This window comes from Octopus bimaculoides, chromosome 20 (assembly GCF_001194135.2).
Source record: "Octopus bimaculoides isolate UCB-OBI-ISO-001 chromosome 20, ASM119413v2, whole genome shotgun sequence".
In the NCBI taxonomy this organism is placed as follows: domain Eukaryota; kingdom Metazoa; phylum Mollusca; class Cephalopoda; order Octopoda; family Octopodidae; genus Octopus; species Octopus bimaculoides.
Genome location: NC_069000.1, coordinates 13961706 through 13973160, shown reverse-complemented (window position 1 = coordinate 13973160; position 11455 = coordinate 13961706). Strand labels below are relative to the sequence as shown.

Genomic DNA, 11455 nt, shown 5'->3' with positions numbered 1-11455 from the left:
ATGAAAATTAGCGAAGAGAAATAACTCAGGATGTTGAGTGACATGAATTTTACAAATGGTGTCCAGTCAATTCATCAATGGCAACTCCATTCAGGTTGTTCTAACAATTTCCTCAATGGGATTTTGTTCCACCTGGGTTTGCAGGACATCCTTGTCGAGCTCTACAGATCTTCCAGGATGAGGCTCACCTTCTAGGCTGTAGTTTCCAGCTCAGACTTTCTGGAACCATCGTTGGCACTGTTTTATTCTTATTGTCTGATCCCCATGTACTGCATTAATATTCATCACATTTTCTATTGCGTTGCTGTCTTTATGGGACTCATAAAGCAAAATATGTCAGAAATGATCCTTTGTCATTTCCATTATACATTTGAGAAAATAACTGTTAAAATCGGACTGCACTCTTCAAGACTTGCACTATTTACTCTGTTAATTGCCATAAACCATATACAGCTAGCTAACTGTGTCTCTCATGGATTAAAAAAAAAAGTATCTGTGATTATTCAGCCTGGCCTGAAAGGGACTCTCCATTACCCTGACATATTTCTGTATGTGTGTCACACTGTTGTTGTTGGACAACACCACCTCTACTTTGTAGACCATGGCTTCAGTGCTGCATTGACAATCCTCTGAGCATTCACTGTAAAACCTATATGAATATCCTACCACTGCCCAGTCCCTTGGTGTACTCAATAATATTTTTTGCTATTTGTCACACAGCTGAACAAGGCCTTAGTGATTGTATTGTACAGGTAATAAGTTTGCTTTTGAGAACAACACAAACCCTGTGTACCCTAGCAAGCTTATTTGATATCTTTGTGTGTGCATTTGTTCTTGAAGCATATTTAAATGTACTTCAGAATGATATTGCATGTGTAACCCTGAATTGTAAATTATTTTTCAGTTGTATGAGACACAACTAGTACGGCATGGAATGATGACTTTAGGCCCAAGTGGCTCAGGGAAGACATGTTGTATTCATACACTAATGAAAGCAATGACAGAATGTGGGAAAGTGCATAAAGAAATGAGGATGAATCCTAAAGCCATTACTTCAGCACAGATGTTTGGCAAACTTGATGTAGCAACTAATGACTGGACTGATGGGATATTTTCAACTCTTTGGAGAAGGACCCTGAAAGCAAAGAAAGGTATGTCATTCACAGTATTTAATTTTTTATTGGGAAATATAGCAAGAATTTTAAAATGATTTGAAGGAGGTGTGGCTATTAATTCTAGAAATGAGGATGACCATGTTATTTCTTTTCACCTCCTTCAATTTCTAGTATCATAGACACTTCCTTATTGACCTGTATCTTTGTTTCTTCCGTATTGGTTAGTATTGTAGATTCTATCTCATTCGCAAGTATTGTAGACAGTGCATGGGTTCACTGGGAAGTTACCCAGGAGTCCCACGTGTGTAGGAACCTAATTCTCATCTATGTATACAGTGGCTTACAATCAATCAATAAATAAATACAAGGAGCTCAATGCATTTATTTTCCCAGAGTCTTATAAACTGATGAGACAGCCTTGATTGTAGACAGCTTTAATCCTTAAAGATAAATGGTCTTTGATTGGCCAATACTGTAAATGGTCCATCATTGCTTCACTAGATGCTAGTGGTGGGAAGGCAGTAAGAAAGTAGTAGAGATGATAGAGTAACTGAAGAAAAAATTCAGAGTAAATTTAAAATTGTTGCTGAGAGAGATTAAAATGAGTTATATGGAGTGCAGTTCATATTTTGGACAGCTGAAATTTGTGGTTTGTCAGTTAGTAGAAGATGGTACCTAAGAGGAGCCAAGGACTTATAGACAAAAGAGAAGGAATTACCCAACAGGTTTGATAAATTTCATTGTTGACATCGTTATAGTTAAATAATGATTAATTATAGGGTGCAGGAAGCATGGAGGCTTAAAGTTTATGAGATGTGGTTAACCATTTTGGAAACTAACATGAGTATTTAACTTGGAGTATATCACCATTAGCTGGACCTCATATATTCTTGTCCCCACAGGAAAGGCACAATGGTTGCATTGTAGGGATAACAGAAGACAATTTTTTGCCGACAGGGAAAATCCTTAATTTGTATCCACATGTTTTGATTGTATTATTTGGCAGTGAGCCATGACTGATAAACAGGTTTTTGCACTGGTAACCTTTGAAAAATTTAGATTCAAATGCGGTACTTCATTCTTTATGCTCAGCTTACAAAGTGTGCTGTACTTGGTTTGTTTAATGCAGGGGAACACATTTGGATTGTTTTGGATGGACCTGTAGATGCTATTTGGATAGAGAACCTTAACTCGGTCCTAGATGACAACCGGACATTGACATTGGCAAATGGAGATCGTATACCAATGGCACCGAATACAAAGATCATATTTGAACCACATAATATTGATAATGCTTCTCCAGCCACTGTGTCCCGTAATGGCATGGTTTACATGAGTAGCTCAGGACTGAATTGGAAGCCCATTCTTCAGGTATATTTTCAAATTTTTTGTTTAAGCATTTATAAAGTCTCACCTTCAGGTACACTCACATAAACACATTTACATTTACATGTATAAGCATTTATAAAGTCTCACCTTCAGGTACACTCACATAAACACATTTACATTTACATGTATTATATATATTGATGTAGCCATTGTCATCTTCATCATCATCATCATCGTCATTTAATGTCTGTTTTCCATGCTGGCATGGGTTGAATGGTTTGACAGGAGCTAGCTAGGCACAGTTAAAGAGAAACGCTGTGGAAAAAGCATATCTAACTAAACAAGTCTACGGCTGCTCATCTTCCACATATCTCTGTAGATCAGTGGTTCTTAACCATTTTCTGCCTTTGATTCTTATTTTACTCTACTGGACCTCCATAGCCATTTGATGCATATAAAAATATCCAACTGTGTTTTTATAATTAGATATTAGTCACATCTTGTCCTTGAGCAAGACGCTTTATTTTGCATTGCTCCAGTCCACTCAGCTGGCAGAAATGAGTTGTATCTGTAATTCAAAGGGCCAGCCTTATCACAATCTGTGTGCCGCTGAATCTCCCTGAGAACTATGTTAAGAGTACACGTGTCTGTGGAGTGCTCAGCCAGTTGCATGTTAATTTCATTAGCAAGTTGTTCCATTCATTGGATCAACTGGAATATTAGGTTAATATTCCTCTGGATAGAATAGGTCAAAAGCTACTTGTGGGATTTGAAACCATATATCTTGTCATGTTTACAGACGTGTGTTCAAGTCCCATGTCATAAACAGTGGAGCACCAGCATAATTGCATACACAGCATTTGTTTTGAGATTCACTACTCTTTAAAAAAATATCCCATTTGTTTTTATTTTCTATTGCTTAGATATATGCTTTACATATGTCCACTGTGATATAATGCTTAACTATTAATTTTTTTTCTTCACACATCCAGGGATGGCTAAATCACAGACCTTTGCAAGAAGCTATGATAATTATGAATCTTTTTGAAGAAAGTTTTCCCATAGTGTTTAACTATTCTATTCAGAATTTTGTTTTCAAAATGGACATTTTGGAAGTTTTTATCATATCTCAGGTAGTTATGCTTATTATTTTATATCATAAGGTGGTGAGCTGACAGACTCGTTAGCGACCTTATCCACCCATTTCTTCACAAGGAGTATGCCTACGCCCACTACGCCATCCATGTTACCTTGCCAGAAAACTTTATACCTATGCGCCTTGCCTGTGAGGACCCTAGCTGAAGCTCCTCTCCATCTTACCTCTTGTATGCAGCATACATCAACCTGTCTCCTTTCAAGCATCTCTACAATCTCACTAGACCTACCTTTCAGTGTGCCAACATTGACAGTGCCAACTCTGAAAACTGGGAAGGGAATGTGGGGTGGGGCTTAGGGAGGAGAGATGTTTGTTATTTAGTGCCTAAAAAGAAGAGGGAGGTTGTGGTGTTTGTTTTTTAGGCATGTTTCATCTGTTCTCTCTTCTGACCTGACAACATTTAAACATTCAAGCATGTTAAGATTGTTGCTCCTACTGGAGGTAGGAGCTGGTATTCGTGGCATTGTAAGCATAAGCATTATGGTCATCAAATGATGTAAATTTAAGCAGTGTAGCAAAATATGGATATTCCAATGTTAAATTAGGAGGGAGTCAGCTAAAACTGGTTGCGTTTGTTCAGGAAGAAGGGGATTGCAGGTATGATGGAGGGTACGACCAGTGTGGGAGGGTTCAGACAGAAAGAGAGGAAACAAGCTCATCCCTACATACACACAAGTGCACCCACACACCGAATATCTTTCTCCTTCACTTGATAAGGCCAAGGAAAATCCCTGGGTAGTTGTTGGCATGTTTCCAGACAGAACAAAAATCAAACGAAAGATAGCCGGTTAAGTAGGTGGGTAGATAAGCTGGTTGCTTTTGTATCAGTAGAGAGATAGAGAAAGAGAGTGCAGTTAATACAGGGAACAGCACCAGTGAGGAGGGGGAATTGAAAGACATTTGTTCGTCATTCTCAGCAAAGTAGCTTTCTCATTAATCATTTAAAATTTCCTATATGTATTATTAGCCTTATAATTAGTACCATGAAACACACGGAGTAATTGGACTTTTACAGTAGAAAATAATTTATCTATTAAATTTATCTACTTATATATTATCTGTAAGGATGTATATTGAATTTATCTACTTATATATTATGTGTAAGGATGTATATTGAAGTAATATGATATGTCATTCCTACTTGTTTAATTTTCCCAATGAAGGACTTAGTTATATTATTGGTGTCGAGGAACTGTTGACCAATCTTCAAAATTAGTGTTTTAGACAGAATGATTGATAAATTATAGTAAATTAGCAACAGTATTGTTTTCATAAAATAACTTTTAAAGATTTTAGTGTAATTCTTCAGTGCAGTTTTTTTATCACGTATATTCCACTTATCTAATTATTTTATTGCAATTCTTCAATAGTTTCCTATTCTATTTATTCTTCTTTCTCTTATGTCTCACTTATCTAATATATCAATATACTTTAAATAATCATGGAAAACTTTGTGTGATTATTTCTGTCCTTTTGAACATCATGATCATTATCATCGTTAAGTTTAATACTAATTTTGTCATGTTTGCATGGGTCAGATGGACTCTGCGGAAGCAAATTTTTCTATAGCTGGATGTTTTTCTTGTCACCAAATGCCACTTGCAAGTGAATATTGTGGTCGCTGTTAGGAAGAACATCCATCTGTGCAAAAAAGAGCCAAAACAGACAGTGGAACTTGATGCAATCCTTGATCCTGTCAAACTGTCCAACCCATGCCAGCATGCAAAATGGACATTAAATGATGATGATGACGAGTTGGTAGAAGAGAAATTTGTTCTCTTTCTTGTTCTTCCTTCATTTGTTGTTTCTGTTTAATTAATTTCTACACTTGTCTACACTTGTTATTTGATACATCAAAGATCTTGTACCCTTTTTTTTTTTAGGCAACGAAACTTCTTTCTGGTCTTATTCCTGCCAAAGATGAAAAAGACCCCCAAATAAAAGAACATTATGCTCATCTTTATATATTTACTCTGTTGTGGAGCATTGGTGCTTTCTTGGAATTGGATGATCGAGCTAAACTGGAGCAATTTCTACGTACAACACCAAATGTCAGCAGTTATTTACCTAAGATTGATGAAAGCTCTGAGTCAACAATTTTTGATTATATGGTAGCTGCTGATGGTAAGACATACATTGTTATTTCGTTATATTACATTATGCTGGATTAATGTTTGATAATTTTGGTTAGTCCACATTACTCTGTAAGGAGCATAAGGCTGATTTTCCAGTTTCGCTGGCATGTATACAGTCAAGGCCAAAAGTTTGGAACATTTTTTTAAAAATTAAAATTGTTATGCCTAAATACAATTCAATTCAAATATATACAGCATAGAGATATAACTTATTTAATAACTGATTCGATGGTTCAATATCTAGAAGAAAAAAATTTCAGACCTATGTTCCAAACTTCTCTACAGCTGAATGCCCATCCTAACACCAACCACTTTTTAGAGTGAATTGAGTGCTTTTATGCAGCAGTGGCACAGGTGCTTTTATGTGGCATCAGGATGGGTACTTTTTATGTGATGCCAGCACCCATGAGTCTGCCAGGTTAGGAATGCTCAGCTGGAGAAGGATGCAGAAGACAAGCATGTATGCAAAGACAACCACAATTTTACTTTGCGTGATACTAGTATCTGCCATGACTGTGATTTTACTTGGTTTGATGGGTCTTCTTAAGCACAGCATAATGCCAAAGGTCTCGGTCATTCATCATTGCCTCTGTGAGGTCCAACACTAGAAAGGTGCTTTTCACATGCCACTGGCATCCATAAGACTCAATGCTGAAAGGTGCTTTTATGTGCCGCTGGCATGGGTGCCAGCTACATGGCAACAGCATTAGCCATGATTATAGCTTCACTTGGCTTGACGGGTCTTCTCAAGCACAAGATATTGACCAAAAGTCTGAGTCACTAGTCATTGCCTCCTATATAAATAATATTGATATAAAGCTTTTTTTTAATTAGCTTAAATAAACGGCATAAATATATCCAAACTGTTTTATTCTTGTTTCTTGAGTAGATTTCTGATTTTTCAGGTTCATGGGTACATTGGAATAACCTCGTTAAAGAATATCACTATCCCAAACACGAGACACCTGAGTATGCATCAATTTTAGTACCAATGGTGGACAATGTGAGAACAGATTACCTGTTAAATACCATTGCCAAACAGGGCAAAGCAGTTATGTTGATTGGTGAACAAGGAACAGCGAAAACAGTTATGATAAATGCATATTTAAGAAAATACAATCCTGAAAATCACGTCACTAAAGCTTTAAACTTTTCTTCTGCAACAACGCCTCTCATGTTCCAGGTATCTGCCTAATTGTTTTTTTAAATTATCCATATTTTTGTTTTTGCTTTATATTAAATCTATATAATGTATATAAATTTTTGTATGACATTATTTTGTTTCATTATATCACAAAAGTTAGTGTTTCTCTTTCCCATGGATATTGATGTGTGGAGGTGTAGATGTAAATGGAAACAGGAAGTTTAGGAAGATGTGAAATAAATAAGCAAGCACTTCACATCTTAAAAACTATGTAACATCAGTTATGAGACACACCAGAAGAATGTTGGCGGCATAAATATATATATAGATGTGTGTGTGTGTGTGTGTGTGTGTATATGTGCATATATATATATATGTGTGTGTGTGTGTGTGTGTGTGTGAGTGCATATATATATATATATATATATATATATATATATATATATATCATCATCATTTAACGTCCGTTTTCCATGCTGGGATGGGTTGGACAGTTTGAGTCCTGGAGAGCCAGTGACTGCACCAGGCTTCAATCTGATCTGGTAATGTTTCTACAGCTGGATGCCCTTCCTAACGCCAACCACGCCAAGGGTATAGTGGATGCTTTTTACGTGCCACGTTTGGATGGTGCTTTTACATGACACTGGCACGGGAGCCACTTGGTGGGGCGGGGGCACTGGCCACAGCTATGATTTTGGTTTTACTTGACTCAACAGGTCTTCTCAAGCATATCATGTCGCCTGACGTATCTGGGGTATTCTAAACAGGGTCTTCTCAATCACAGCATATCTCCAAAGGTCTTGGTCACTTGTCATTGCCTCTGTGAAGCCCAGTGTTTGAAGGTCATGCTTCACCACCTCATCCCATGTCTTCCTGGGTCTACCTCTTCCACAGGTTCCTTCTACAGTTCGGGTGTGGCACTTACAGAGTTGTCTTCATTCATATGTAACACATGACTATACCAGTGCAGACACCTCTTGCACACCACATTTGATGCTTCTTATGCCCAACTTTTCTCTCAGGGCACTTACACTCTGTTGTGTATGCACACTGACATTACACATCCAGCGGATCATACCAGCTTTATTTCTTTCGAGCCTACGCATGTCCCCAGCATTCATGGCCCATGTTTCACTGCCGTGTAGCATGGCAGTTGCACACATGCATCATACAGTCTACCTTTCACCCTAAGTGAGAGGCCCTTTTTCACCAGTAGGGGTAGAAGCTAAATGCATAGGAGCATTTAGTCTGTCTTTACATTCTGAGTTCAAATTCCACCAAGGTCTACTTTGCCTTTCATCATTATTATTATATCAACCCAGTCCTCAACTGATACTTATTTTATCAAACCCGAAAGGATGAAAGGCTAAGTCAACCTTGGTGTAAACCAATAACTATAATACTGCTTTCTAACATAAACAAAATTCTTCAGCAAAGTGGACAATTAGTTAAATCAATACAAATATATGTAAGAAATAATTATGATAATGCTTTCTAACATAAACACAGGGACATGATTTTGTGGGGAAGTGGAAGTTAATTAAATTGACACAAGTATGCAACAAATAATTATACTAATCCTTTCTACTATAAACACAAGGCCTGGAATTTTGGTGGAAGTGGATATTCGATTACATCACCACCAGTGCTACTTGTTTTTTATTGTCCCCAAAGGGATAAAGGGCAAAGTTGAACTTAATGGAATTTGAACTGAGATTGTAAAGATGGATGAAATGCCTCTAAGAATTTTGCCCACAGTACTAATGATGCTGCCCACTTAACAAACAATTATAATAATAAACACTGGTGCTGTCACCACTACTACTACTACTATTACCACTATTACTACTACTACCAACACCACCATGTTCACAGTTATATAGTGACGCAACAATCAATGAAACTTTTCTTTTTTCTGACCAACAGTTTTTCTTTTAATGTTTTAACATTTTCCATGTTTTTGCAGAAATCAATAGAGAGCTATGTGGATAAACGAGTGGGTAACACCTATGGACCCACAGCAGGGAAGAAAATGAGTGTCTTCATTGATGACATTAACATGCCAGTGGTGAATGAATGGGGAGACCAAGTGGCCAATGAAATTGTACGTCAACTCATAGAAATGAATGGTTATTACAGTTTAGAGAAACCTGGTGACTTTATAAACATTACAGATATACAGGTTATATTATTATTATTATTACTATTCTTATTATTATTACTAATATTATTATTATTATTGATTTGACTCAGGTTCTGTCATAGCCCTGGCAGGATTTATGTGGGTAGCAGATTACTATCTTGTAACCTTTGGTATCCACAAGCTTTCAATAGTCTTTCAAGTGCTTAAAACTCTCCTGATAATCTTTCCTGTTCTTAAGAGGCAAACTTTCTGTAGAAGCTCTACAGGACATTCTATCCCAATCTCCTTCAGCCATTTGTCTATGTCTTTGCTTACAGTTCCCAATGCACCAATTATTATAGGCACAACCTTTACAGTTTCCATACTTCAAATTCTCCTTATTATTATTCTTATTTCTTTATTGCCCACAAGGGGCTAAACATAGAGGGGACAAAGAAGGACAGACAAAGGGATTAAGTCGATTACATCGACCCCAGTGCATAACTGGTACTTAATTTATCAACCCCGAAAGGATGAAAGGCAAACTCAACCTCGGCAGAATTTGGACTCTGAACGTAACAGCAAGATAACTTGATTATGTGATTTCGACCTTCCTTGGTCTTGTCAATGATGGATGCTCAAATGTTAGAGATGACTGTGACTCATCTCCCCACCAGCAATATACAGAAAAACAGTGCCAGAACAGGCACTGGTGTTGTAATTAGCTAGTGAGCGTCTTAAAAACTATATATTAACCACAGAAGCATATTTTAAAACACATATTTATATGAATTTTATTTTCACCAATGACTACATTGTTTCTTTTGAACTCTAGCTTTATATTTTATTAAAACAAAATTAATTGATTTTAATTTTACCACTAAAATAAAGATAAAGAATATACTTAATAAATCTATTTTGAAATATTTTTTTAACATTTTCTATTGCTTAGTTCTTGGCATCTATGATACATCCCGGTGGAGGCAGGAACGACATTCCACAGCGCCTAAAGAGACATTTTGCAATTTTTAATTGCACCTTGCCATCTAATACATCAATAGATAAGATCTTCTCAACGATTGGTTTGGGTCATTACTGCAAAGAAAGAGGTTTTGCAGCAGACATCATAGAAATGGTTCAAAAACTTATTCCTCTCACAAGACGATTATGGCAGCTAACAAAGGTATGTATTGCTGTTGTTGTTGTTTCCATGATATAATTAGTAAATTACTTCATGGAATGGAGAGTTACTGATAATTACATGCATGCATGCACGTGCAAACATACATGCATATATATTTGTGTGTGTGTGCATGCATATACACATGCACTCATACCACACACTGTCTAGCCAGTTGGTTGGTATCATTTGAAAGCTACAACAATGCAAGGATGCATATTGTAATCAACTGTATATAACAACATCTGATAGTGTCTGGTCAATATAGTGATATATGAATAGGTTATTTAAGCTGATCCAGTGGCCTGTTATTTTGGTGGTTTCCTGATTTGTAGCTGGTTCCTTAGACAAATCAAAGATGGATGACTGGATATAGCAAACAAATCACTCCACATAGTCATGTACATGTATATGAGTGTGTATATTGTCACAGTTGGGTAGCAAGTCTTATATTAAGTTCTCAGACTTCAATGACGTTAAAAAAACGATGGAGATGCTCCAGTGCTTATGTCAGCCAGTATGTTAGGGCAGATCTGCATTCATGAGGACAGGAACAGAAAACTTCACTCCTACAGTTAAGGTAGGTGCTCCAGTGGAGAGAGTTCTGTAGATCCCTTTCTCAGTCAAGCACAGCAAGCACCTCCAACTACTGTTAATGTAAAGTTTACACTCTTCTTGTTTCCTCCACTTGTCTTAATGTGCAGTATTTTCCCGCAATACCTTGTATAGATGTGACATTTTGCCTCTCCTTGATGTTAAATGAGGAATTATGGTTATTGAATCTGGTTCTGAAGGGACTTGCCATCATGCCTACATGTTTTTGCGCATCATCCTTTGGTGCCACCTTTGCTTTATATACATTTTCTATATTGCAATGGCCATTAACTTGATACATGGTTGTATCTCTACATTCTGTCACAGCCTAAATATGTGTGGTTAAAACATAGCAGAAATATAAAATGCAATGACAGAGATTAGACCATCCAAAAAGAGGAGAAATATGAAATTAACATAATGTATAATAAAAACAATCTTTTTGTAAATATATAGTTAAATTCATAAAATAATTACTACTAAAATACTTCATTCGTAAACAGGTAAAAATGCTACCAACACCTGCAAAATTTCATTATATTTTTAACTTGAGAGACTTGTCCAGAATCTGGCAGGGAATGATCAATGTTGAGTCATCTGTCATCAATTCTACCACATTATTGCTTGGTTTATGGAAACACGAATGTAGTCGTGTTATCTCTGACAGGTAAGAAAGCTAG

At 36.7% G+C, this 11455-nt stretch overlaps 1 protein-coding gene across 1 annotated transcript in view; it reads left to right on the top strand.

Annotated features, from left to right (window-relative positions):
• Positions 1-11455, top strand: part of LOC106881606 (dynein axonemal heavy chain 5-like) — a 222976-nt gene that overhangs the window by 127024 nt on the left and 84497 nt on the right. Inside the window, exons 34-41 of the mRNA XM_052975199.1 lie at positions 905-1151; positions 2245-2486; positions 3437-3577; positions 5484-5724; positions 6641-6918; positions 8846-9061; positions 9954-10184; positions 11279-11442. Coding sequence (XP_052831159.1) covers positions 905-1151; positions 2245-2486; positions 3437-3577; positions 5484-5724; positions 6641-6918; positions 8846-9061; positions 9954-10184; positions 11279-11442 — 1760 coding nt within the window. The remainder of the gene's footprint in view (positions 1-904; positions 1152-2244; positions 2487-3436; positions 3578-5483; positions 5725-6640; positions 6919-8845; positions 9062-9953; positions 10185-11278; positions 11443-11455) is intronic.